The sequence below is a fragment of the Lycorma delicatula genome, chromosome 13, assembly GCF_047948215.1.
Source record: "Lycorma delicatula isolate Av1 chromosome 13, ASM4794821v1, whole genome shotgun sequence".
Classification (NCBI taxonomy): Eukaryota; Metazoa; Arthropoda; class Insecta; order Hemiptera; family Fulgoridae; genus Lycorma; species Lycorma delicatula.
Window position 1 is genome coordinate 48,936,715 of NC_134467.1, and position 26,935 is coordinate 48,963,649.

The window sequence follows — 26,935 nt, forward strand, 5'->3', positions numbered from 1 at the left end:
TTGTATACAGAGTGTATAAAAAGGTTCTCCCGGGATTTTCATAACATATTCTACACCTTAAATTTATGGAAAATTTCATATAAATGTATGCCCTAAAATGCTTCGTTTGTGAGTAACGGCTAATAACAGATTTCACTCAGACTTCAGCAACCCCGGTGAAACAGGTCATACTGAAATTTTTTGGACATTGATTACGGGGCAGAACTAGTGATTTCAATGGTTTTTTATCTTAAAAATTAAATAAAATACCTAGCAATTGTTCTTCTATCTCTGTATTTGAACCCTAATTTTTTTTAAATGCTGAACATTTTATTCCTGTCTACGTTATCGAATGGCTTTTCTAGGTCTATAAATCCCAAGTATGTTGGTTTCTTTTTCTTTAATCTTTCTTCTACTATTAATCTGAGGCCTAAAATTGCATCCCTTGTCCCTATACTTTTCCTGAAACCAAATCTGTCTTCTCCTAACACTTCTTCCACTCTCCTCTCAATTCTACTGTATAGAATTCTAGTTAAGATTTTAGATGCATGACTAGTTAAACTAATTGTTCTGTTTTCTTCACATTTATCTGCCCCTGCTTTCTTTGGTATCATGACTATAACACTCTTTTTGAAGTCTGACGGAACTTCCCCTTTTTCATAACTATTATACACCAGTTGTATAATCTATCAATCGCTTCCTCACCTGCACTGCGCAGGAATTCTACAGGTATTCCGTCTATTCCAGGAGGTTTTCTGCCATTTAAATCTTTTAATGCTCTCTTAACTTCAGATCTCAGTATTGTTTCTCCCATTTCATCCTCCTCAACTTCCTCTATAACATCATTTTCTAATTCATTTCCTCCGTATAACTCTTCAATATATTCCACCCATCTTTCCTTTTCGTAAACTTTCCTTTTCGTATTATATATTGGTGTACCATCTTTGTTTAACACATTTTAAGATTTTAATTTATGTACCCCAAAATTTACCTTAACTTTCCTGTATGCTCTGTCTATTTGACCAATGTTCATTTCTCTTTCCACTTCTGAACACTTTTCTTTAATCCAATCTTCTTTCCCTAGTTTGCACTTCCTGTATATAGCATTTCTTAATTGTCGTTAGTTCCTTTTACTTTCTTCATCACTAGCATTCTTATATTTTCTACGTTCATCCACCAGCTGCAATATATCGTCCGAAACCCAAGGTTTTCTACCAGTTCTCTTTATTCCGCCTAAGTTCACTTCTACTGATTTAAGAATTTTCTTTTTAACATTCTCCCATTCTTCTTCTACATTTTCTACCTTGTCTTTTTTACTCAAACCTCTTGCGATGTCCTCCTCAAAAATCTTCTTTACCTCCTCTTCCTTAAGCTTCTCTAAATTCCACCGATTCATCTGACACCTTTTCTTCAGGTTTTTAAATCCCAATTTACATTTCATTATCACCAGATTATGGTCGCTATCAATGTCTGCTCCAGGGTAAGTTTTGCAGTCAACGAGTTGATTTCTAAATCTTTGCTTAACCATGATATAATCTATCTGATACCTTGCAGTATCGCCTGGCTTTTTCCAAGTGTATATTCTTCTATTATGATTTTTAAATTGGGTGTTGGCAATTATTAAATTATACTTCGTGCAAAACTCTATAAGTCGGTCCCCTCTTTCATTTCTTTTGCCCAGCCTGTATTCACCCACTATATTTCCTTCCTTGCCTTTTCCAATGCTTGCATTCCAATTTCCAACTATTATTAAATTTTCATCTCCTTTTATGTGTTTAATTGCTTCATCAATCTCTTCGTATACACACTCTACCTCACCATCATCATGGGCGCTTGTAGGCATATAGACGTTAAGAATCGTTGTCGGTTTAGGTTTTGATTTTATCCGTATTACAATGACAATTGTATTACAATGAGTATCGCTATGCATTTTGAAATATTCTACTCTCTTCCCTATCTTCTTGTTCATTATGAAACCTACTCCTGCCAGCCCATTATTTGAAGCTGAGTTAATTATTCTAAAATCACCTAACCAAAAGTCGCCTTCCTCTTCCCACCGAACCTCACTACTTCCTACTACATCCACATTTATCCTATCCATTTCCCTTTTTAAATTTTCTAGCCTACCAACCTTTTTTAAACTTCTAACATTCCACGCTCCGACTTGTAGAATGTTATTTTTTAATTTTCTGATGACCCCTTCCTTAGTAGTCCTCACCCAGAGATCCGAACGGGGGACTAGTTTACCTCTGGAATATTTTACCAAGGAAGGCGCCTCCATCATTGCTATATGAAAATGCAGAGATCCACATTTTCTTGGAAAAAAAGCAGCTGTAGTTTTCCATTGCTTTCAGCTGCGCAGTACTCAGAGTACTGAGTGATGTTGATATGGCCGTTTAAGTCATCCTTACTCCCACCCCTAACAACTACTGAAAGAGCTGCTGCCCTCTTTCAGGAATCATTCCTTAGTCTGGCTCTCAGCAGATACCTCTCCGATATGGTTGCACCTTCGGTCCAGCTAATCTATATCACTGAGCACTCAAGCCCCCTCACCAACGGCAAGGTCTCATGATTCATAGAGGAGGAATAAATATATATTAATTTATTTATTTAGTGTATGGCTCCAACATGCAACACCAATTACAGTAAAAAATTACAAACAAACATTCAACAAATTAATATAAGCTACTGATTCTGGAATTGTCATCAGGAAATCTTCAGGATTCCCTTCATAAGTTGTCCTAGAGCAAACTTCTGTAATGTGTTTAACAGTATAATTTTCACCACATTCACAAAGTGGCGTCGGTGTTTTACCCCATTTATACAGGAAATAGGCGCATCTACCATGCTGAGTTTGTACTCTGTTTAGCGTTGACCAAGTCTTATGTGGCAAGTCAAAACCCGGCGCTTTTGAGTATTACATGGGATTTCGTTAGTCTGCTCTGTGGTCCCGTTTTCTCCTGGTCAGCCATCAGGACCTCCTGTGACTCCTCAAATGATCTACATTTTGTTGTTAGCACCCAGTCATCGGCCTTTTAAGCCGATGGGGAAGCGTGACACTTCTATTTTACTAGCATTTGGTTGGAGGCGCAATCTCCGGAAGTACTTTTCCAGTTTCTCCAGGTCAGCCATCAGGACCTTCTCCGACTCGTCAAACAATCTATATTTTGTTGTTAGCACCCAGTCATCGGCGTAGCCATGCATTTTAGATCTTGTCTCTGGCATGTCTGCAACACAGTAGCTGAAATGAGAGGCACAAGTACCGATCCTTGTGGCAGGTCGTTCTTGAGTTTCCTGGGTGAGCTTATATCAGATCCCATGATAACTTGGAACATTCTGTAGTTCAACATGTTATTAAGGAGGCGAGCTGTTACTGTTAGTTTGCATGAGATTACAGGGAGGACCTTACAAATCATGCTATCTTCCCCCCACACAAACATTAAAATATATGTTTAAATGTATAATTATATACACGGATTTTTGAAGACGGATATTTCAAACAGTGAATTTTGTTGTTCATATTCATAAACAAAACAAAATTATATATGCTTTCATATATGCTTTCACAAGCCGCCGGTAACCTTCCTGCCTATTAAATCGTCATCCGAAGAATTAATGGAAAAAACATACTCAAAATATATTCTATGAACTTGTTTTATATGACGAATATTTCAATCATTTTTAACAGTATAAAATAAATATTATTCAAATTATTAAGTGTTATTCAATTAAACTTTTATTCATGTATTTAATGTCGATAGTTTGACTCAAATATGTTTGAACGTGTAAAAACAAACAAAATTAAAGACACGCGTATTCAAATTGTAGAAAAATATTTATTAATTAAAACATAAATAACAAAGACAAAAGTGAAAATTGAAAACAGATTTTATTGACTGGCTCCAAAAGTTACATCGATAATCTACATACATCGATAAATCGAATTGGTGCGATACAACAAAAACTAAAAATGACGTAGTAATTAACCTAGTAACCTAGACGTAGTAACCTATTTAATATTGAATATATTAGAAAAAAAGAAGGTAAGAAAAGTTTAGTTATTTTTTTGTGAAATAATGGGTCCGAGTGATATTGTAGACTGTGGTGTATGATTACGAACACCCCAATAGCACAGTAGTATAACTGATATGCATTCCTACCATGTGCTGTCACTGTTTACACCCTCGGTTATATATATATATATATATGAAATCTATTCTGTGATCTGTGTGGTGTTTGGTAGTCATTAAAATTATTTTTACAGAGTGAAAGATGTATGTATTATTTACGTGTCGTAAGTACATTAATATAACTAAATATAATATAGTAAACTGTATAATAACAGATTTAATAATTAATCATATTTGGATACCCAGAAGGTAAGAAATCGCTATGTTACTTTTTGTGAAATTACGGAAGCTCACCCGGGACGGAGTCAGAGCTTAGCAAACGGGAAATTAGTCGTGAACACCAAGAGAGAGATATTCAGAATTATTCTGTAGGCGAAATAGTTTGAAGTATTCTCAAACAAGTATAATTAAAACATTAAACATATTTATGGAAATAGGCAGATTTCGATGTGCTTGTGTTTTTTCAGTTGAAATCATATCCTACATATAAATTATATTTTTGATTAAATTTGATGTACTTGTGATTGTTCAATTATGTAAAAGGTAGTTGTAGAAGGTTCTCATAAACTTTCTATAAGAAGAGATAATCTCATATTTTTATGTTAAATTTTTAACTTTTACACAATGGCTTCTTTGTACCACAGAAAATTAATGCAGTCTGGCTTTACCAGAAACACTGTAATAAATTTAGATGTTAAGTTAATCGAATGCTGCTCCTGAATATTTCATGCAAAAAATCTGTAATGTGTTTATTAATGGTTGGTTTGGTTGATAATGGCATATGAGAGTCTGCAGTTTTACAAGTTTTCATGTCTAATGTGACAAAGTTATAACTAGGGTCAGGTTAGGACACTCACTTTTGACTCGCATTCTTCTAATAGTTCATGTTATATATCCTTATTTTATGTTACTGGCTTCTTAACTCATTAATTATGTTTTTCTTCTGACAATTTTTTGATTGTCTAAAAATTAAATTTTTGTTTTTAATACAACTGAATTGACTTCCACTAGTACTTTAAAAACATGCAATAATCCTTGTTTAATTTAGCATCATAGTCTATATACATAGCATATAGTCTATATTTAGGTTTTCTTTTGCAAAAAATTGTATCAATATAGGTAATAAAAAACCATCACCTCTACTGTTATTGCCTACTCATAAAGATTTTTTGGAGATTTAGAAATTCAGTTATACCATAAAACTCTGGTTTTCATGTTGTCTTAGTTATAAATATAAATTATATGTATAGCAAATCATTTCCATACATAACTGATGCATTTTAGTGCTTTAAAACCCAGTTTTACACATAACATATCTTAAATTATCTTTAACAATATATGTAGTTCCAAGCTCTTAACTTCATCAGATGTTATGTTTCAGTAATATTTCATTTAACATGCTTATTTTAAGTCACACTTTTGTAGTAGGATATTAATATATATTTATATTTTTTTTGCAGAGTATGGATGCACAAACTAACGATTCAGTTTTGGAAGAAAATCCATTATCCTTGCCCATTAAAAAAGAAGACATGCATGAAACTGGGCAACAAGAATATTTGTTTGTACATCTTGCCAAGACTGATGATGATAAATTGACAATTTTTAAACAAGTAACCTATTTTCTTCTTTATTTTGGCTTAAGTGAAAAACATAAAAGCTAGTTATTGTAAGACTTTTCAATTTTTCTGTTCGTAAAGATATTTTTATTTACTGTTTTTAGCCCACATATTATTGAGCATTCATGTCTAACAAGAGATATTTTCATTTATAGTGTAAAAAACATTTATTAGTGGAGTATAGGGGGTTAAATAGCGTTGTTTAACAAATTGCATCTAACATACTATGGTAGATAAATTTTGTACAACAATACGTAACAAATAAAATACAGTGAGCAGATGCCTCATGCCTTAAACAAAGGTGACTAATTCATTTTATACCCACATTTAACATTGTTTATATAAATGTTTAAAAGAGTACAAAGCTATCCTTGCCTTTATGAAGCATGTTCAGTTACAAGAAACTTTGTTATAGGTTTCAATAATCCTTATTCTATGTCACTGCAATTTTTGTTTCCAAACAAGGTTGATGTGCTTCTTTATATTTGCACCAGCAACCTGTATCTTTTACCAAACAATTTAGATTGTGCAAACATTTTTCTATTGATCTATTAATTTAATGCCAATGCCTCCAATATTTCCCTTTTCTTGCACTATCATGTGTGATTATATACTGCAAATTCCAGTTGAATATTATTGTAGATGTACTCACACGGATGAGTTATTTCTATGAAAATCAATTTATTTTATAATTGTAAGAAAAATAGATATATTATTAATAGATGTTAATTATATAAAGATAATAAATTATTATTATTATTATTACTTTATATTTTGCTGCAGAGTATGGATGCACAAACTGATAGTTCATTTTTTGATGAAGATCCATTATCTTCCAGTATTAAACAAGAAATCAAGCATGAAACAGAGCGAACAGTACATTTGATTGCTCCTGTTGCTATGATAGATGATAAACTGACAACATCTAGACAAGTAAGATATTTTCATTTACTATTTGATGGTTTACCTAATATTTAGCATTCTAAATAATATCTAATAATTAGTTATTTTGATTAAAAGCTTAAAAAAAGTGATACCAAAGTGTATGTGAAATGATAAAACAGTATTTGTAGGATTGAGAAGTCACACGTCACTCCAAAAGCTACGAAAACTCGTGGCTTTTGATAAAGAATAACCATTCCGAGTGAGATTTTATATGAGGTTTCTTGTTTCTATCTTTATAGTGTCAAAATATGCTGTTTCTCATCACATAACAAACCTACTGAAATGCAGCTGATATATTCTTGCAAGTAAATTTATAATCTTTTCACAGAAACCAGTTTTATAAAGAACATTATTGTCCTCAGAGAAACTACTTCATTGTGTCTCTTATGATACTGTAAATGTGGCACAGCCAGAAAAAATTGTTTGTTTACCTCCCAACAGACAGCATGTTGCATTATTGCTGTGCAACATCCATAAAATCAATAAACGTAAGAAATATTGTACTTCTTAATACCATTCCTATTGGTCTTTGGTAACAGCCATGAGCCTACTATTCCAAAATCTGTACTTCTTGTATAGTTTTTAGTATGGTATTTATGAGTTTTCTGAGGGTTCCTTGGGATTTTTTAATGTCGTTTTATGCCATTTCTCTAGGGTTTTTCAGTACTCATGGATTGGAATCTTTTTTTCATGTGTATTAAATTATAATCTGTAATTATAATAAAATGATTATTCAATAGAAATATGACTATTGCATGATATAAATCTGAAAATTAGTAGAATATATTGAAATGCTACTATTTTTTAGCAAAGTATCAGCTTTCTCAAAACAAGGTTAATTTCTTAGAGTTTCTTTTCACAGAGAATTGAATTCATATTTAAATGGTAGTATAAATTAAATTTGTGCTTAAATAGTTGGCAGCTCACAAACATCCACTAGAAACTGTTGAAACCATTCCCAGTATTGAATTCTCTTTGCACAGTCTCTGGCCAATAACCTTTGAATCGCTTTATATGGGACAAGACTGAGCTTATTATAAATTGCCTTGTTGCAGCTGTTTTTCTGTTAAGCTAACTTTTGCACGGATTTGTTAAGACTACATCACATAGTAGTCGATACGTCTTCATCGAGTACTTATGGTCTACCACTTCACTCATATTTCTTTACTGATCCAATCTCCCCAAAGTGTTCGATTAGTGTTCTTACGCCATATCGATTAGGAACCAGTGTACCTGGAAATCTAATAAAATACTAATCTTTCATTGTCTGTATATACCCATTATGCTTATGAAGATGTATTAAATGAGAAATATTCACTGTTCAGTGTGCACATGGAAAGACAGCCTCAATCATTTAAATACAATGAACAAACAGTGACAAGAAAGAGTCGTATCTTCTTTAGTTGACACATATTCTTGTCACAACATCCTGATCGGGTCATGGAAGCTAACTGCATTCAATACAGAATTACAAACCTTTGTAGAAAACATTATTCATATTAACACAGAATAAAATCCCTCAACCTATAATCATTTTTATGTAGGTGTGTAGATACTTTTCGAATACACTGGATTATGAACTTCCTGTTAGAGCTCGCGCTTTAGAATGGTATATTTTCAAGTTAGATGGTAGCAATGAATTTAATTTAAAGAATGTGATAACTTCTGAATATTTTGTCTACAAAGATGCTAATCATGTTACTCAAAATTTTGTCACTAAAATAGCTGTGAAAAAATGCGTGAGTTCTTTGTGCGAGTTGTAAGGGTGAAAAAAATTCTCTCTCCTTCTTTAAAACGCAATCAACGTAGTGATTGATTTGCCCTCTTAACCAATTTTAGAGATCTTAGCAAAGAAATTTATATAATTTATTTATAAAGAGATCCTTTCATCATTACTCGAAATTTGATCAATATTGATTGTTGAAGAAAAATAAGTAACTTCATAATCTACTAATTTTTTCTAAATGATGTGGTATTGAATTTGGATCTCAGGTGTTAAATTACATGCTAAGATGCATTTTATGATGCGTTTTATCACATTTTATCACACATTTACAGATGTGTTTTATCACATTGTCTGGCCAAAATTGTGCAAGAGTTTTTCCCAAACCTTGACACAATGAACTGTAGCTTTGATACTACAACAAATCCACAATTAACTCGAAGTGATGTTCACTTTTTTTTTGTCTTTAGTCACTTGACTGGTCTGATGTAGCTCTCCAAGTTTCCCTTTGTAGTGCTAGTAGTTTCATTTCAGTATACCCCCTACATCCTACATCCCTAACAATTTGTTTTACATATTCCAAATGTTGTCTGCCTACACAATTTTTTCCTTCTACCTGTACGTCCAATATTAAAGCGACTATTCCAGGTTGTCTTAATATGAGGCCTATAAGTCTGTCTCTTCTTTTAGCTATATTTTTCCAAATTCTTCTTTCTTCATCTATTTGCCGCAACACCTCTTCATTTGTCACTTTATCCACCCATTTGATTTTTAACATTCTCCTATAGCACCCCATTTCAAAAGCTTCTAATCTTTTTTCTCACTTCCATATAAAGCAACACTCCAAATGTATACTATAAAAAATCTTTTCCTGTAATTTATATCAATTTTTAATGTAAACAAATTATATTTCTGACTGAAGGCACGTTTCGCCTGTGCTATTCGGCATTTTATGTCGCTCCTGCTTTGTCAATCTTTGTAATTCTACTTTCCAAATAACAAAATTCTTCTACCTCCATAATCTTTTCTCCTCCTATTTTCACATTCAGTGGTCCATCTTCGTTATTTCTACTACATTTCATTTCTTTCGTTTTGTTGTTTATTTTCTTGTGGTAATTCTTGCATAGGACTTCATCCGTGCCGTCTTCCATTATCATTGTTGCTGTTTGGTTCCTGTAAATGTTAGCAGTCATTCTTCTATCTGTATTTGAACCCTAATTTTTTAAATTGCAGAACATTTTATTCCAGTCTACATTATCGAATGGCTTTTTTAGGTCTATAAATTCCAAGTATGTTGGTTTATTTTTCTTTAATCTTCTTCTACTAGTAATCTGAAGCCTAAAATTACATCACTTGTCCCTATACTTTTCCTGAAACCAACTGGTCTTCTAACACTTCTTCCACTCTCCTCTCGATTCTTCTGTACAGAATTCTTGTTAAGATTTTTGGTGCATAACCAGTTAAGCTAATTGTTCTGTATTCTTCACATTTATCTGCTCCTGGTTTCTTTGGTATCATGACTATAACACTTTTTTTGAAGTCTGACGGAACTTCCCCTTTTGCATAAATATTACACACCAGTTTGTATAATCTATCAATCGCTTCCTCACCTGCACTGCGCAGTAATTCTACAGGTAAATAGCCTATTCCAGTAGCCTTTGTGCTATTCAAATCTTTTAATGCTTTCTTAAATTCAGATCTCAGTATTGTTTCTCCCCTTTCATCCTCTTCTTCTTTCATCCTAAAATTGCTTCCCTTGTCTCTATACTTTTCCTGAAACCAAATTGGTCTTCTCCTAACACTTCTTCCACTCTCCTCTCAATTCTTCTGTATAGAATTCTAATTAAGATTTTTGATGCATGACTAGTTAAACTAATTGTTCTGTATTCTTCACATTTATCTGCCCCTGCTTTCTTTGGTATCATGACTATAACACTTTTTTTGAAGTCTGACGGAAATTCCCCTTTTTCATAAATATTACACACCAGTTTGTATAATCCATAACACCATTTTCCGCTGTATAACTCTTCGATATTCCACTCGCCTATCGACTTTACCTTTCGTATTATAAATCTGTGTACCATCTTTGTTTAACACATTATTGGATTTTAATTTTTGTACCCCAAAATTTTCCTTAACTTTCCTGTATGCTCCATCTATTTTACCATGTTCGTTTCTCTTTCCACTTCTGAACACGTTTGTTTAATCCACTCTTCTTTCGCTAGTTTGCACTTACTGTTTGTTGTATTTCTTAATTGTCGATAGTTCCTTTTACTTTCTTCATCACTAGCATTCTTATATTTTCTACGTTCATCCATCAGTTGCAATATATCGTCTAAAACCCAAGGATTTTTACCAGTTCTCTTTTTCCACCTAAGTTCAGCTTCTGCTGATTTAAGAATTTCCTATTCAAGTTTACCCATTATTCTACATTTCCTGCCTTATATTTTTTACTGACACCTCTTGCGATGTCCTTTTCAAAAATTCTTTACCTCCTCTTCCTCAACCTTCTCTAAATTCCACCGATTCATCTGACACCTTTTCTTCAGGCTTTTAAACCCCAATCTACATTTCATTATCACTAAATTATGGTCGTTATCAATGTCTGCTCCAGGGTAAGTTTTGCAGTTAGCGAGTTGATTTTTAAATCTTTGCTTAACCATGATAGATTCTATCTGATACCTTGCAGTATCGTCTGGCTTTTTCCATGTGTATTTTCTTCTACTATGATTTTTAAACTGAATGTTGGCAATTACTAAATTATACTTTGTGCAAAACTCTATAAGTCAGTCCCCTCTTTCATTCCTTTTGCCCAGCCCGTATTCACCAACTATATTTCCTTCCTTGCCTTTTCCTTTCTTCATATACACTACATCATCATCATGGGCGCTTGTGGGCATATAGACATTAACAATCGTTGTCGGTTTAAGTTTTGATTTTATCCTTATTACAATGATTCTATCGCTTTGCATTTTGAAATACTCTACTCTCTTCCCTATCTTCTTGTTCATTACGAAACCTACATCTGCCTGCCCATTATTTGAAGCTGAGTTAATTATTCTAAAATCACCAGACCAGACGTCGTTTTTCCTCTTCCCATCGAACCTCGCTAATTCCTACTACATCTACATTTATCCTATCCATTTCCCTCTTTAGTTTTCTAACTTACCAACCTTTTTGACTTCTAACATTTCACGCCCCATTTTCATGATCAATTAATATAATTTTGGATCTTCAGTATATGACTCTTTCATTATTAACTTGATTCACCCATCCAGTACTAAACCTATTTTCTCTTATTTTTCATTTCATTCAGTTCTTCCAGCGGATGAAAATCTAATAAAAATGATAAACCGATCTTATTACTCTTGTTTGATTTTTTAAGAACAAATGTAATGACTTTATCTGGGGATGAGTTTGGAAAATATTTACACTTATTGCCAGGTTTCTATTTTCAGTTAATATTAACAAAACTAAACTACAGTAATTTTTTTTTTTATTTGCCATTATAAAATTGTCTGTTGTCAGACCAGTTTTAGTTTGTATGCTATGTAGCATGTAGTTTGGGGATTGTTAAATTTTGTTCCTTATATTTTAACTGTTTGTACTAATGAAATTTCTATCTTTGCTACTTTGAAACAAATATATTGTGCTTCCTTAAATATGAACATAAGATATTTAATATTAAAGTATAAAGTTTTCAATTTGTAGATTTGTCAATTCCGATAGATTTTTAACTTAACAGTTAAATTTTTTTTTTTATCTTATTGAAGAAATTATCGATGATGTGGAGGAAAGAATTACTGAAAGTAGTTTACAGACATCAAATTGTGTGGTTTGCAATAAATTAAAATATAATTGCATTTGTGATAATGTCATCGATGAAGAATATGATGATTTTAACAGTTTTTCTTTTAAAAAAAGTGCTTGCAAATTACAGAAAAACGTGTTAAAGAAAGGAATGTTATATCTTTTCATCTTCCTATTCACACATGTGTTCTTTGTCAGGAGTCTTTCACTCGGAGATGTATATTATAGTCACACTTATCTATTCATGTTGTAAAAAAAAACTTAAAATATAATTTTTCTAAAAAAACCTTTATTCGACGCAGTAAGTTAAAAACACATATCTCTACTAATACAAATGAGAAAGTTTTGTAAAAAAAACTTTTAATGAAAGCTCTAATTAAAAAACACATCTCTCTGTTCATAATGGTGAGAAGAAATTTACTTGTAATTTTTGTAAGAAAACATTTTGTCACAGGGATAGTTTAAAAAGACATCTCTATTCATACGGGTTAGAAAATTTCATTTGTAATTTTTATCTAGAAAGTTTTACTGAAAAGTCAAATTAGGTTACAAAGTGGTATAAATTGTCTCTGTTATAGGATCTTTGCAGTTTGTGGCTAGTTTTTTCTTTTTACATTATTGTATATACTACTCTAAACTAATTAGTTTATAAACAAGATCATTTGGAACCATTTATGTTATATATGTACATTCTGTTAATAAAGCTTTGAAATAACTTGCATATTACATAATTCGTATTTTCTTTATTTCCGGTTGTCTAAAAAGTACTGAGCCTTTGGAATCCAAAATGTAGAATACATTTATTGTTTTTGAAAAATTACATTTTGAGACTACCTGGACCATATTTTTTGATAACCTTCTTCCATTTTTCTGTCAACACCATAAATCCTACACTATAGAACTTCTAAGTTTTCCGTTCTTAAAATTGAGTTACAAGGTTTTCAAAGGCCTTTTTTGAAACTAATTTAACACCATTCAGGGAATTATTGCAGAGACTGAAACAAGTGCTATGCTACCGGTGTAGGTCCAGGCTATATGATGGACGCATCAAAATCTCCCAGTCAAGTTCTTGCAATTGTTGATAGGTTGTTAAAGATGTCGCTTTCTGGCGGTTATCAGTATGGTGTATGACATCCTTTCTATTTACTAATTCTGGCCGTTTTTTTTTTTTATTGATAAGTGCAGTCACACTAAATGCCAACAGTACAGGTTTGAGTCTATCATACTGCTTGGTAGCACCAGACTGTGAGACACGATGGCCTTCCAGTTACACCTAACACAACATAATCTTCCTGGCCATCAGTGTGGGCTTTGTCACAGACTATGGAGTTTCTCCTTGCTTCAGTCACAATCTTTTTCACCATTGTGTTCTTAGGTGATCCACTTTTCATCACTGATGATCATCTGGCTTCAGAAATGGCTCAGTTTTATTACGTTTCAGTAGAGATTCACAAATAGAAATTTAATTGAGTAAAGTTTTCTCAGTCAGATCATGTGGTACTCAAATGTCAAGCTTCTTTTTGTAACCAGCTTTCTCTGATTGGACTAACAGTGTTTGGTGATGGGTGTTAGGCCACTGACAATGTCATGAAGGCTCGCATGGCTAGACTTTTACCAGAATATCACTCACTTTTTCTGTGATTTTGTTGTTGGTCTTCGACTGCAAGGAGCATCTTGGACATAACAATTTCCAAAACAAAAGCGACTGAACAATCTTTTGGCTGTTGTGTTTGATGACATATCTTGCCCATAAACAGCACAAGTTTCTTCACGGTTCTGCGCAGCATTTGCATCTTTATCGAAATAAAATTGTAAGATCTCATCAGTTTTGCTGAACATCCACTGATTTTCATAGCACAATACCTTACGTCCAAGTATAAGAATTGCAACATTTTTTGCACATCTAGTAGCTTCAACTGCCAGCTGTCAAATAACATTCGGCCTGACTCACTGCAACTCATATACCCTGAGATTTAGGACATTAAACTATATAGTGTGCAAAACATTCATTACTTTTTAGACTTCCTATTATTAATACATAACAAATGAAAACTACAAGTTTAAGACATTGTTACTAAGATGTTCATTAAGTTAAGAGTATATTAGAAGTAATTGTGAAAGAATATTAAAAACTGTATCCAAATATATGTATAATTATAAAATAGCATGAGAGTCATTTATAAAAAACTTCTAAAAATACCTGATGAAGATTAATTTGAAATTAAGGAAATTTGTATACATGTCTTTCTTACAATGTAAGTGAGCACTAAGAAAGAATTCTGTTAAATTTTGAGTTTAAAGGTTCAAATTGAGTTAAATGTAATTTATTATTTTTAGAATTTTTCTTACCTCTACTTGATTTTTGGTGTGTGTGTGTGTGTGTGTGTGTGTGTGTGTGTGTAATCTTCATGTGAATATCAAAAGTGCAGGCAGTATATGGCATGGCAGCCCAACAAATACAGCTACTGCCACTCTTATTGTATGTACGATGTGATTGGCTTTACCAGCCTCTGGTTACTTGACTAAAAAACATAATGTTTTAAAAAATAATTGTCTATTTCACAGAATGCGATACAAAAAAAAAAAATATATTAAAAAACCTGTGTATTTTTATTAAAATTTTTAAAACGCCTTGACTTTAGAATAAGTTGTACGATACATACATATATTGTGTTTTTTGACCCTAAAACGTACAAATTTACAGAAAAAAACCCAATACCCTATATTTGACATGATCATTTTACTTCACCTTTCAATATAGCTGTTCTAGCAATATTTTACGGAAAAGTAATATTTATTTATAAAATAATGTTAAGCTAAAAACATAAAAAAAGGCCATTGTTGAAAACTTGTAAGTAGATTTCTTCACATAATTTAATTCAACTTTGATAGCTAAGATACTTTCTAATAGTATTTTATCTTAATCAAATCCCCATAAAGAGATGGGGGAAAAACTTGAATTTTATTATATCAATATATTCTGAAATACTGGCAGAGCAGGTACTACATATCTTATCAAAGCAATTTTATGTTTACATATGCACAAATTGATATCTGTTTCTATCTTTAATTTTTACTATTAAAATTCATAAAAACTATTGTTTAAATTTTTGCGCTAAATGAATGTTTACAAAGTTCATATTATATTAAATATATATATGTATTTATATAAATAATATCAATCTAAAAATCAATGTGATATTTGACATTCCATTTCATTGACCAGTGCCTCATAATTATTAGATCAGTATGATGATATTCTGTTCGTAAACACTCAACAGGATGCTCATCAGCGAGTTGAGATGTATATTTTATGTCTTCTGACACATTTTGATACTTTGATATTATTTGATACATTTTAATATTATAATATTTATTGTCAAAAATGATTCGCAAATATATATGGTAACTGAAAAATGATTCTGTCCTGCAAGCTACTCTTTTAAGAATGGAAACCTCTCAGTAGTGCAATACAAAAGTTCTTACCTGATACGTAGTATTTTAGCTTAATGTCATTACGAAGATTCAAAGTTGCTTGCCTCAGTTCTTACTTGAACAAGCTCTGCAAGGTGTGCACACATTCCTATTGTACTAGGTGAGTAAAAGGGTCCATTAAAAAAACCATTGGCTTGATGACTATTGACTATTGATGGCTATGAACTTTTTTTAGAATTTGAAAAATTGTATGCCTATTTAAATTAAATGTCGCCTACCATTTTTTTATATATTTAAGTATATATATATATTTTTTTTTTTTAATCGATGTTGTGGAGAAATACCATTTATGTACCCCCACGTGGTGGAGGAGTGTTGGACTCACATGGGTTCGGCTAGATGTTATAGAGCCTATGAATGCCTGCACCCTACCGCCGACTAAAACTCCGGTTTCACTGTTCCTTTCCACCCAGAGCCGGTTTTGCAATTAAGTATATCACAACACCGGGGGTGACAAGATAGGGGGGCTTAGCAGTCCTGTAGCTTCATCGCTGCCCCCACCTGCACAAGCGTGGACAGATGGCGACTCCACTGAAGGCTGTCCCTCACCGCCTCACCTTCTGGCTCTTGACGCTGCTTCTGACAGCTACATTATTCTGACTGTTTCTTCTTGGGCTGTTTTAGTTCACTGCTTGCTCTAATTAACTATAGTTTAATCAATAATCTAGATAATATAATGACTTCTACCAACTGTACTCACTTTAGCTAATATTCACACACTACATCGCTATTTACCTTCCTTTTGGACATTGGTTTCACTTGCAACTTGCTCAGAGGCTACTGGAGTCCCCTCGCTTCATCTACCACCCATGCATGTAAACACAAACGAGCGGCAACTGCATGAGGGGCTGTCTTTCACTCCCTTGCGACACCTGACCCGGCTGCCAGGGTTCTGTTGTATATTCAACTCGCTTGTCATCTAACTCTTCTTGCCTCATCATTTTCTTTCTGTTGTAACACTCTACAGACAAAATTAGCCACAGCTGCAAATCGGTCGCTTCACATCACATTGTCAGGATTAATTTGCCCTGTTACTGGTGTGTACTCACATCTTTCCTTCTCCCATCTACTACAGGAAAAGATGATGTATTCTGATGTTTCTGTTTCATTGCAGTACCGACACTCTGTACTATCTGTTCTGTGTCTTGCAAACAAGTACGCTCTGAAGGAGCTGTGGCCGGTTAGGAACTGTGTAAGCCAGTAGTAATTTATCTCGCCAAATTCTCTCCCGATTCACGGTCCAATCTCACATATTAATCGTCTTGTGTATTTATTTTTACACGAAACAGTCCACCCTATCTGCCACTTGTCTAATACCTCACGATATGTCTCTTCTTTACTCATATCATCATCTATCTTCACCTGTGAATCAGCCAACTGCCGCAGCAGAAACACTCTGGCAACCACAAGTAAAAGCCTCTGTGAACACCGAGGAGTAGGCACATGTAATTCTCTGAGCTATCCTCCTTTGTACTCCCTCCAGCTGTGGTCTGTTATGATCATACCTCAGAGATCTGTACCATACCGGTACACCATACAGCAAATTTCCTGCAGATATATTTGAATCAGTTTTCTCAGGTATGCAGGGACATTGACTTTTTTTCAACACCTTGAATATAGCCTTCCAACTGAGAGAATATAATATATTGTGGCCATCTACCAATATGACTACTGGGATTTGACACGTACACAGAGTACCTTTCATCGCATTATCGACAGTTTTCATCACCTCTTTTACAGCATCAATCGCTGATCTCCTCGACCGGAAACCAAATTGCCATTGACTAAGGGCACCTCTCTCTTCAATGTAATTCCTCAGCCTGGCCTCTAACATTCGCTCTAATAACTTGCAAAGATTTTTAACTAAACAGATCGGTCTATATGGTACTGCGCTCTCCGGCGCCCCAGGTTTCTGTATTAAGACCAGTTGTGATGTCTTCCAAGAAGTAGGGATAAAATCACCCTTTGTCATTTTATTCATTACGTCTAGAATAGTAACTGGAGCTTCCTCTACCAGGATCCGGACGACTTCAACCGAAATGCCAGCCGGACCCGTACTCTTATGCAGCTTCATTTTTTTACCTGCAGTCTTAAGCTCCTGCATGGTAAACAGCGGTATAATGTCAGCTAGTATTTCTTCTCTGAAAGGCTCTGTTTGTTTCAGAAAGAGCTTCCTGACGTATTCACATACCTTATCCTTCACGATCACCAGTAAACTGTCAACCTAATCTTTCTGATACCAACCGGTAGCCTTTCCCCCACAGATCTCTGTCAATGTCCTCGTGTAGTTCCTTCCAACATTTGGTCTTGGCTTTTTTAATAGCTGATGCATACACGGTTCTGGCTTTAGCATACTCCTTTTTTGCACTGTTTGGTTATAATAAAGAGTAGAAAAAGACGAAACAATTGTAAAACTGAAACGAGTAAAAGATTGATGAGCCTTATCTAGCCTTTACTTTTAAATTGATGTATAAGAAATCAAAAGAAAAATTAAGATCATGAAAGCTGTTTTTTTAAATATTTTTATTGTGTATTTTCCATCCAAAAACTCTACAGCAGGGAGGAAGCTTCGGCCTTGCACTGGGAAATACAAAATAATTTCTTTAATACACGTTTTAACACTTTTTTAGAGATTTACTCGTACAATGCTTCTTAAAAAGTACATTGTTTTATTTTGTGATGTAGAATTATCACAAAAGATGTACAACACTTTTCCCTTCAAAGTTAAGACGACAGGTGGTTTAGCAAAGCAGAAGAAATTTCTGGCTGCCTGGTGAGGGGGTAAAAATATTTTTTTTTGGTTCAACCGACGGCTCTTGAATAATATATTTTCCATTTGGAGTTAAGTGGTCTCATTTGTTCCACTCTTTGGTAACAATGTTTATCCCCAGCTGGGCTGTCCCGTTCGCAAAGAAAACACATGTACCTAGTATAGCCTAACTGCATGCCTAACAAAATAGCTGTAACTTTCAAATCACCACATATGTTTCAATTATGTTTTTTTATAATTTATTTTTTCAAGAACATCTTTCATCACATTGTATGTCTTTCAAATTAATACCATAAGCGATTGGTATCGAAGGATATTTATTACCGTTGTGTAGTAGAACCGCTCTTAAACTGTACTTGGATGAATCTATGAAAAGGCGCCAGTCCTCAGGTTTATGAACTTGTCCTCAGTGTGACATAAGCTCATCAATGTTTATCCAGTAAACTGAATTAATTTCATCAATAAACTATTAAAACAATTCTTTTTGTCAGTTTCGAAAACCCGAAATATTAGTATTTTTTTGAAGTAGATTCCAACCTTGCAGTCTTGATCCTAACAATTCAGCTTGATTTTTTGATAAGTTTAAGTCCCTAACAGAGTCGTTTAATTTACCTTGTGATATAAGATGCGGTATCGGAAGGTAATTCAAAATCAAAATCATTGTTGTCTTCTTCAGTACTGCCTGATTCTTCATCGCTGCTTTCAAAATATACATTCACAGGTGGCTCAGGAAATTGAATAATTTCACAGTGAGGCACAGGCCTAATTGCAGATTGCAATGAACGATATTTTACAGTATGTTTAGATTTTAGAAATGTTATGTAAAAAGTAGTGTTTTTTTACTTGATTTTTTTTTTGTTTAAATGATTTTTTAAAATAATGAATTTTATAAATTTAAAATTTCTCAAATAAAAGAATCAGTCAAAGATGATGTATTTAACTCGATGTTAAATAATGTAGATGTTGATATAATTGATGAAATTAGTATAATTAATGGAATTGTTGGTGCTATACAAATTGTTGATTTTATAATTATTCATTTTATTAAAAATCCTGTAGTTGGAGGTATACCTCTTATTGATAGTGATGAAATTATTAGGGATGTTTTTGTTAAATTTGTTTGAGTATTGATTTGGTTTAAAAAATTGATATTATTTTTTTTGAACGTGTTTATTATAGTTAAGTTGATTATGGTGTATATAATTAATAGAAGAATAAATTGTTGTTTTGAAATTATTAATGAAAAGATTATTACTGGTGAATTTGAGATTGATGAGTATGCTATTAATTTTTTTAGTGATGTTTGTTTTATTCCTGAGATTGGTGCCATAATTATTGATATTATTATTAGTTTAATTCTGGTTATTTGGGTTGCAATAATTGTGGGAATGATTTTTTGTATAGTTATCATTATTATACATATTTCTCATCTTATTATTTGCATAATTCTTGGTACTCATAGGTGAAATGGGATTATACTTATTTTTATTAAAATTCTCATTATTATTAAAATTCTTTCATTAATGGGGCAGTTAATGATAGCATTAATAATTATTGAGGTTATTATAATTGATGAGGATATTCTTTGAATAATTAAATATTTTATAGATTGTTCATTTATTTTATTTCTTTTTTTTTAAAAGGGGTAGAAAAGAAATTAAATTGATTTCTATAGATATTCATGAGAATATTATTCTGTTGGAGGATATTGTTATGATAATTCTTACGGTTATTGTTGTGATAAATATTGTTTTTGATAAATTTATTTTAATTAAAAAGAGAATTTATTCATCGATGGGGTATGAACCCATAAGCTTAGTTTAGCTTATCTTTTTGTAAAAGGATGTGTGATGCATTAAGAATTTTGATTTCCTCAGTTTCAGTTTAATTCTGGATTTTACAATTTAGCATGAGTGAGGTTTCACTTAATTTACTTCATCAAAGTAATCCTTTAATCAGGCATCTTGTTTGAGTATAAAAATCAATTGTTTTTATCCTTTTTTTTTTTTATATATCATTTTTTTTTATACGGTACATTATTTGCTTATTTGTTTTTTTTTTTTTTTTTTGCATTTATTTTGCAAATTTTTGCAATTTTTGATTTTTGAGTTTAATTTTTCAACAAAAATTTTTTCGTTATAATAAGATATTTATATTATATCATTCAATTGATTAATTATTATGTTACAAAAAAGAAAAAAGATAGTTATATTATAATATATATATTATATATGGTAATATATTTATTTAAATATATCTATTTCTCCCTTTAATATTTAATCTTATTAAGTATAATATTTTAATTCATAAGTGTTATATAAATTAAAATAATTATTATATAATAGATAACCTCTTATATTTAAATTAAGATTTTAATATAATATAGATTTTTATTTTAATGTAAAATAGTTTTTGTAAAGATAATCATCTAAAGTAAATTATTTAATTAAATGCATCAATAAGATATTTAATAAAAATCATTTTTAATTTTAATTAAATACTTATTTCATAAGAATTTAATTAAAATCAACTTTTAATTAAATTAAATAGGATTTTATTAAAAATAATTTTATTCATTTAAATAAATTTTAAAGTTTAAAAAACCTAAGGAATATAATTATATTCCTTAGGAATATTATTCCTTTGGAATTATATTCCAAAATCATCAGCAAATAGAGAACATGAGATAGGAGCCTGCACACATTTGGGTAATACTGTTTATGGCTGCAGAAAATAAGGTGGCACTTAATACACTACCTTGAGGCACTCCATTCTCCAAGATGACACTACCTGAGAGCGAATCGTCAACACGAACACGAGCTGTTCGGTGATTTAAGAATCCCCGGATAAAAGCAAGCATATTGCCCTTGATTCCCCATTCTTTGAGAGTGTTAAGAATACCACGTCGCCAGGCTGTGTCATATGCCTTTTTTATATCGAAGAAGATAGCAACGAGATGCTGGTGATTGAGGAAAGCGTTTTGTATGGCTGTTTGTAGTGACACTAGATGGTCAATGGAAGATCGTCCTTGTCGGAAACCACACTATTCTGGAGATAGAAAGCCATGTTTCTCCAAGTACCATGTAAGCCTGCAGTTTACCATTCTCTCCATTATTTTACACAAAACGCTTGTTAATGAAATAGGGCGGTAGCTTGAGGGATTGGTTTGGTCTTTATCAGGTTTTAGTACTGGTATAATAAATGCTTCTGACCAGCCGGGTGGGAAGACTTGTTTGGAAAATAAACCGTTGAAAATATTCAAAAGTTGTTGTAGTGCCGAATTAGGAAGGTGTGAAAGCATGGAAAGGCGAATGTTGTCCGGTCCAGGGGAAGTGTCCTGTGAGTTTTTAAGTGCATGTAACAATTCCTTAAATACGAATGGGGTGTTTAATTCACCAACCAAATCACCAATGTTTAACGATAATACTTCTATCTGTATCTTGTACCTTTGAAAATCGTTATTATACGATGAGGTGAGAGACACCGAGCGGAAAGATTTTGCTCGACTATTTGCCACTGCTGAAGGTGATGAAAGGAGTTCTCCTTCAACAATAAGATCGAGAATAGATTGTTTCGGTGATCTGAAAATTGCACGAATTTTTTTCCACACAGTAGACGTGGGAGTAGTGCGTGAGATAGTGCTCACGTATTTCGTCCATGAATTCCTCTTAGAATTCAAGAATACCCGACGGCACACTGCTCTAGCCCTGCGGTATAAATTTAGATGTTCAGCTGTAGGCCTATGATTAAATTTGCGTAGTGCCTGCCGTCGATTCCTAATAGCATATTTGCAATCATCGTTCCACCATGGAACGAAAGGACGTCTAGGATTACCCGATGTTTGTGGAATACATCTGTTGGCATTCTCAAGTATCATGGACGTAAAAGAGGAATATTGGTCAAGGATGTTCGCATCATCGTCATACTGCGATTGGAATGCTTTATGGTATCCATTCCAATCCGCCTTTTCAACAATCCATCTCCGTGGCCTTCTTTTAATCTCGCAATCTACATCGAAACCAATAATAATTGGTCTTTCACTACCGTGAAAGTCATCACAAACAGACCAATTAAAATGTGGGAGTAAATTCGGTGAGCATATGGAGAGATCAATGTTAGATACAGTACCAGATGATAAGGACATGAATGTGTGTGATCCATTATTCAGTAGACAAAGGTCAAAGTCTTGTCTCACTCTGTTTATCATATTTCCTCGAGTGGAGCAGAAGATTGAGCCCCAGGAAATATGATGGGCATTGAAATCTCCTACTATTAACAGTGGAGATGGTATTTGCGTGAGGAGATTTGAGACATCTAGAGCACTGAACTCAGTGTTCAGTGAGAGATACAGATTGCAGATATGCAATTTGAAGGGGATAGAGAGCTTTACTGCAATAGCAGGAATGATAGTGGTTAGTTGAATTCTTGTAGCCGACACCCCATTCTTCATGAAGATAGCCACTCCACCACTCTCCCTACTGTCTACTAGGCAATCGTATCTCTCACAGAACTATCCTCTGAGTGTAATTGGGTCATTTTGTAGAAGGTGAGTTTCTTGAAAACACATGATTAGTGGATCATGTGCATGCGCCAGTACTCTAATATCTTCAATGCGGGACCGAATACCTCTAACATTCCACAGAATAATGTTCATAAGCGTAGAAAAAATAAATAAAAAAAAATTAAATAATTAAATTTTGGAAATTATATAAAAATTAGCTGTACGTGATCTGGTTTTTATTTTTTGTATTTTTTATTTTAAAGAACTCTGATGCCCTAGGGTCGGGTGGTTCTTCAACCATATCCTCCAGTATATGAGGTGATGGTGGAGGAGATTTATTTGAATGGGATGCTGCAGTTGACATCCCAGAGGGGGTGGTTATGTGGGTTCCCTTTACGGGGAGCTTATTAGGTGGCTTACTGCCAGCTGTAATAGTCGCTACTCGTGCCGGTACGACTTTGGGAACAGGGACATTTGTATGTATCACACTGTTGGATTCACTAACTGCGATGGAGGACTTTTTATTCATTTTTGTCAGCTCTGAGATAGTGGCTGTAAGTGAAGCTACTTGTTCAGAAAGCATCTGAACAAGTTTTTTAAGCTCATTGCAGGATCCACACTGCTGATTATTAACATTTGTAGGAATTTGTTTAGATGTAACGGTGGCAAAAGATACATCTGGTTTAACCAGGTTCCGTGAATTGTTTATCTTTTTATATTCTCTGTGTGCAGCCGGGAAAGATAGTTTTTGCTCCGTACAGATTTTGAGAATTGCCTTTTCTTCTTTAAAAGTTGGGCAATCTCGGGAGCGGGCTGTATGTGGACCACTCCAGTTTGCACATTTTTCACTTTCTTCGCAGTTAGTGTCATTGTGACCTTTAGCACGTCGAGCACAGATCTCAGTTTTCATGCAAGATGTTGTAGTGTGACCAAAACCTTGGCATCTGAAACATCGCCGTGGGTTGGGTATGAATGGTCGTACCCGAACCGAGAGGTAACCTACTTTAATCTTCTCTGGTGGAACAGGAAGATTGAATGTTAGTATAAGAGACAGTGTCGGTTCTTCTGTTCCGTTCTGTCGTTTCATTATACGTTTCACTTCAACAACATCTTGGTGGCAAAGCTCATCAACTATTTCAGAGATATCTATATCTAAGAGGTCTCGACAAAAAATTACACCCCGGCTCGTATTTAATGTTTTGTGGCTTTCTGCACTTATATTTATACCACCCATTTTACGGAGATGTAAGATAGATCGACTCTGTTCATCATTGAATGTTTCAATCACAATCGATCCGTCACGTAATTTCCTGATATTCTTCGGGGAGCCACTTGCACCTGTTTTGGTTTTGTTTATTAAGAAAGGTGAAACCTTTTGAAGGGAGTCACCTTCCTGACTATTTCTGACAACAACAAATGTAATAATAATAATAATAATAATCTAATTTTTAGAATTCAGTTCTAATAATTTGCGGTTCTCTTTGGTAGGACTTTTATCCTCATCAGACAAAGCTGACCGAGGTCTCTTCACAAGACTAGATTTGGTGGTTTTTTCAGATGGACCACCAACCATCATTGTGTTTGTTATTGGAACTGAAATTTTGGTCCCACGAGTACCGGCGAAAAATGGACCACTCCAGCAGAGCGCATGCGTACTGGAGCTAGAGCTAAATACAACTAGGTTCCCTGGTGCCCAGTGGACATCGTTCGAGACTCACTACGTAGAGTCATTCACCCATCGGCACGATTTGTTCCCACCTTGGGTTACGGTTGCGTTTCATAAGATGTCGCAACACCACCGAGTGTAGATGTAAGAAATATAAGTATAGGTTGTTGTTGTGTAATTGTGTAAGTGTGTATGTTGTAATTTATGTAGTGTTCTTGGTGTAGTATATGTGTATTATGTAAAGTGTTCTGCAGCTCATTGTATAGTGGGAAGAAAAGCTGCAGAGGTCAAGAGAAAATTGCATCTTTATTCTGGACTACATTGGAGCATTCTCCATACAGTCTGGACTTATCGTCCAGCGATTATCATTTGTTTGGACCACTAAAAGTAGCACTTGGAGGACAGAAATTTGAAGAGGATGCTGCTGTTGAAGTGTTTGTGAGCAATTAGTTGACATCATGCTCACCTTCATTTTACGATAGTGGGCTTAAATGTTACCTTTGTGCTGGGAAAAATGTGTTTTCGAAAGAGGAAATTATGTAGAAAAATAATATTGTGCGTATATTTTTATTATCCAATTATAAAACAAAAATTCTGGTTTATATTTGATTCACCGTCGTATTAAAAAATAATGAATATATTTATTTTCTATATTGTTAATAGTCATACAATAGTTTGCGGTAAAGTGAGTGCAAGTTAATTTTTTTTTTCAGATATAAGTAGCGTTTTCTGTTTTTCTTTTGTGAACAGTCAATCATTATGTATGAATTAAATAATAAGTGAATTAAACAGAAGTACATGAATAATTTTTCAAGTTTAATTATTCACCCCAATATTATTAGTCTTAGATCAAGGCCCAAAAATTAATACCTCTAAGGTTAAATTAAAAATGTAACTTTAAAATTTTACAATAGACAATTAAGTTAAAGTAAATGTGTTGCATAGAATAAATACTAAAAAATACAAGTCAAATATTGCATTTCACATATTATAAGGACCAAAACCATATTATTGTTTGTTAATGTTCAGTCGGGTCATTTAAGTTGTAATCTGTGAACAAATATGGTAACTGATAATTTGATGTGTCTTTAAATTAATTTTTTTGTTAAATCACCTTTTATTTTTATTATTTTGCAATCGGTTATAAGTAAGAATGATGAGCTCTTAAGTGAAAAAATTACCTTGCTGGAAACTGAAGACTATTTGATAAACAAGGAGTCGGTTCCTTATTCTCTTCAAACTCATTATAAGTAAAATTAATTACATAATGAAAATACATCAGATAAAAAATAAATTATCCAAATAAATGTAATCTCATAACATTTTTAATAAAGTGTTTTCTAAAAATCTGTTTTTATTTATTAACTTAAATCAATTTTTGTAGAATTTTCTGGTATTATTATAAAACATTTACAAAAATATTGTTTGTTTTTTAAATAATACTAACATTTTAATTTTTATTTTAGAAAAAAAAATTATACAAGAAAAATACATATTAATGGCTTTAACCAAATTAATCACATAAGAGAAGATATTAATCTTATTGACTGAAAGAGTATTGATAAATTAATAAAAAAATAATCATACTTGCAACTAACAGCAGACATTCTCTCTCGACTTCTTCAGCAGAACCAGAAAATTCAATTGTTGAACTAGATAAATTCAACGCCTTACTAGCCTGTGATATTACTACCTGCTGACAAGATATCTGTAATAAATAAAAAGATATTTTTGTTAACGTTACCATAAGATTTAAATTTATTTTCAATAATATTAACTAATATGGTAAAAATCATTTTTAGTGTTACCATTTCTATCAATTTACTGTTCGTAACTCTTACAACAGGTAAGACCTGTCCAGGCCTGAAAAGAACAATATTAATATTTCACACCTCTAATTGACATAATTTTTTGTACATATTAACCTAATGACAAAAAGTTATAAAGCATTTTTTGATGTTTCTTAATGCTTTGTTTCAGATTTAAGTAGCAGTTTCCGGTTTTTCTCTTGTGAATCATTACATGTGTGAATTTTTCATAATTAAATTACATTTTTCAAGTCTTTTCCCTAATATTAAGTTTTAACCAAATTTAATTTTTTGTTTCTAGAAAGAAAAATGAGTACTGAAAAGGCAGAGGTAAATTACACATCTTTGTAAGTTGTTTAACTTCTTCAAGTTGATTAACAATGGTAATTAATTAGCAGCAGCAGCAGGTGCTTTAACATCTGGCTCAGTGAAATTATACAATGAATACATAGTAATAAAGATAGTTTTGCTTTTTATCTTTCATGTTTA

General features: G+C 33.0%; 1 protein-coding gene and 1 long non-coding RNA gene across 4 annotated transcripts in view; one reads left to right on the forward strand and one right to left on the reverse strand.

Moving 5' to 3' along the window:
- Positions 1–3,931: 3,931 nt before the first annotated feature.
- Positions 3,932–26,924, forward strand: LOC142334100 (uncharacterized). Of its 3 annotated transcripts, none has more exons than XM_075381796.1 (4): positions 3,932–4,022; positions 5,570–5,722; positions 6,512–6,661; positions 26,748–26,924. In XM_075381796.1, the coding sequence occupies exons 2-4, from the start codon at positions 5,573–5,575 to the stop codon at positions 26,757–26,759; spliced, it is 312 nt and encodes a 103-aa protein (XP_075237911.1). In that variant the 5' UTR covers positions 3,932–4,022; positions 5,570–5,572; the 3' UTR covers positions 26,760–26,924. The 3 variants fall into 3 exon arrangements, with proteins under 3 accessions (XP_075237911.1, XP_075237909.1, XP_075237910.1); XM_075381794.1 differs by lacking the exon at positions 26,748–26,924 and adding an exon at positions 24,461–24,608; XM_075381795.1 differs by lacking the exons at positions 3,932–4,022; positions 26,748–26,924 and adding exons at positions 4,033–4,253; positions 24,461–25,914.
- LOC142334103 (uncharacterized) overlaps positions 25,953–26,935 on the reverse strand; it is a 32,167-nt gene continuing 31,184 nt past the window's right edge. The window contains exon 3 of the long non-coding RNA XR_012758768.1: positions 25,953–26,346. This is a non-coding gene — a long non-coding RNA (uncharacterized LOC142334103). The remainder of the gene's footprint in view (positions 26,347–26,935) is intronic.

Excerpts from the sequence above, each read along its gene's own strand:
- LOC142334100 (XM_075381794.1), top strand. The coding sequence starts at position 5,573 with ATGGATGCACAAACTAACGATTCAGTTTTGGAAGAAAATCCATTATCC. Across the intron at positions 5,723-6,511 it reads AATTGACAATTTTTAAACAA|AGTATGGATGCACAAACTGA; the intron begins GTAACCTATTTT and ends ATTTTGCTGCAG. Across the intron at positions 6,662-24,460 it reads AACTGACAACATCTAGACAA|GACTTTTATCCTCATCAGAC; the intron begins GTAAGATATTTT and ends TCTCTTTGGTAG.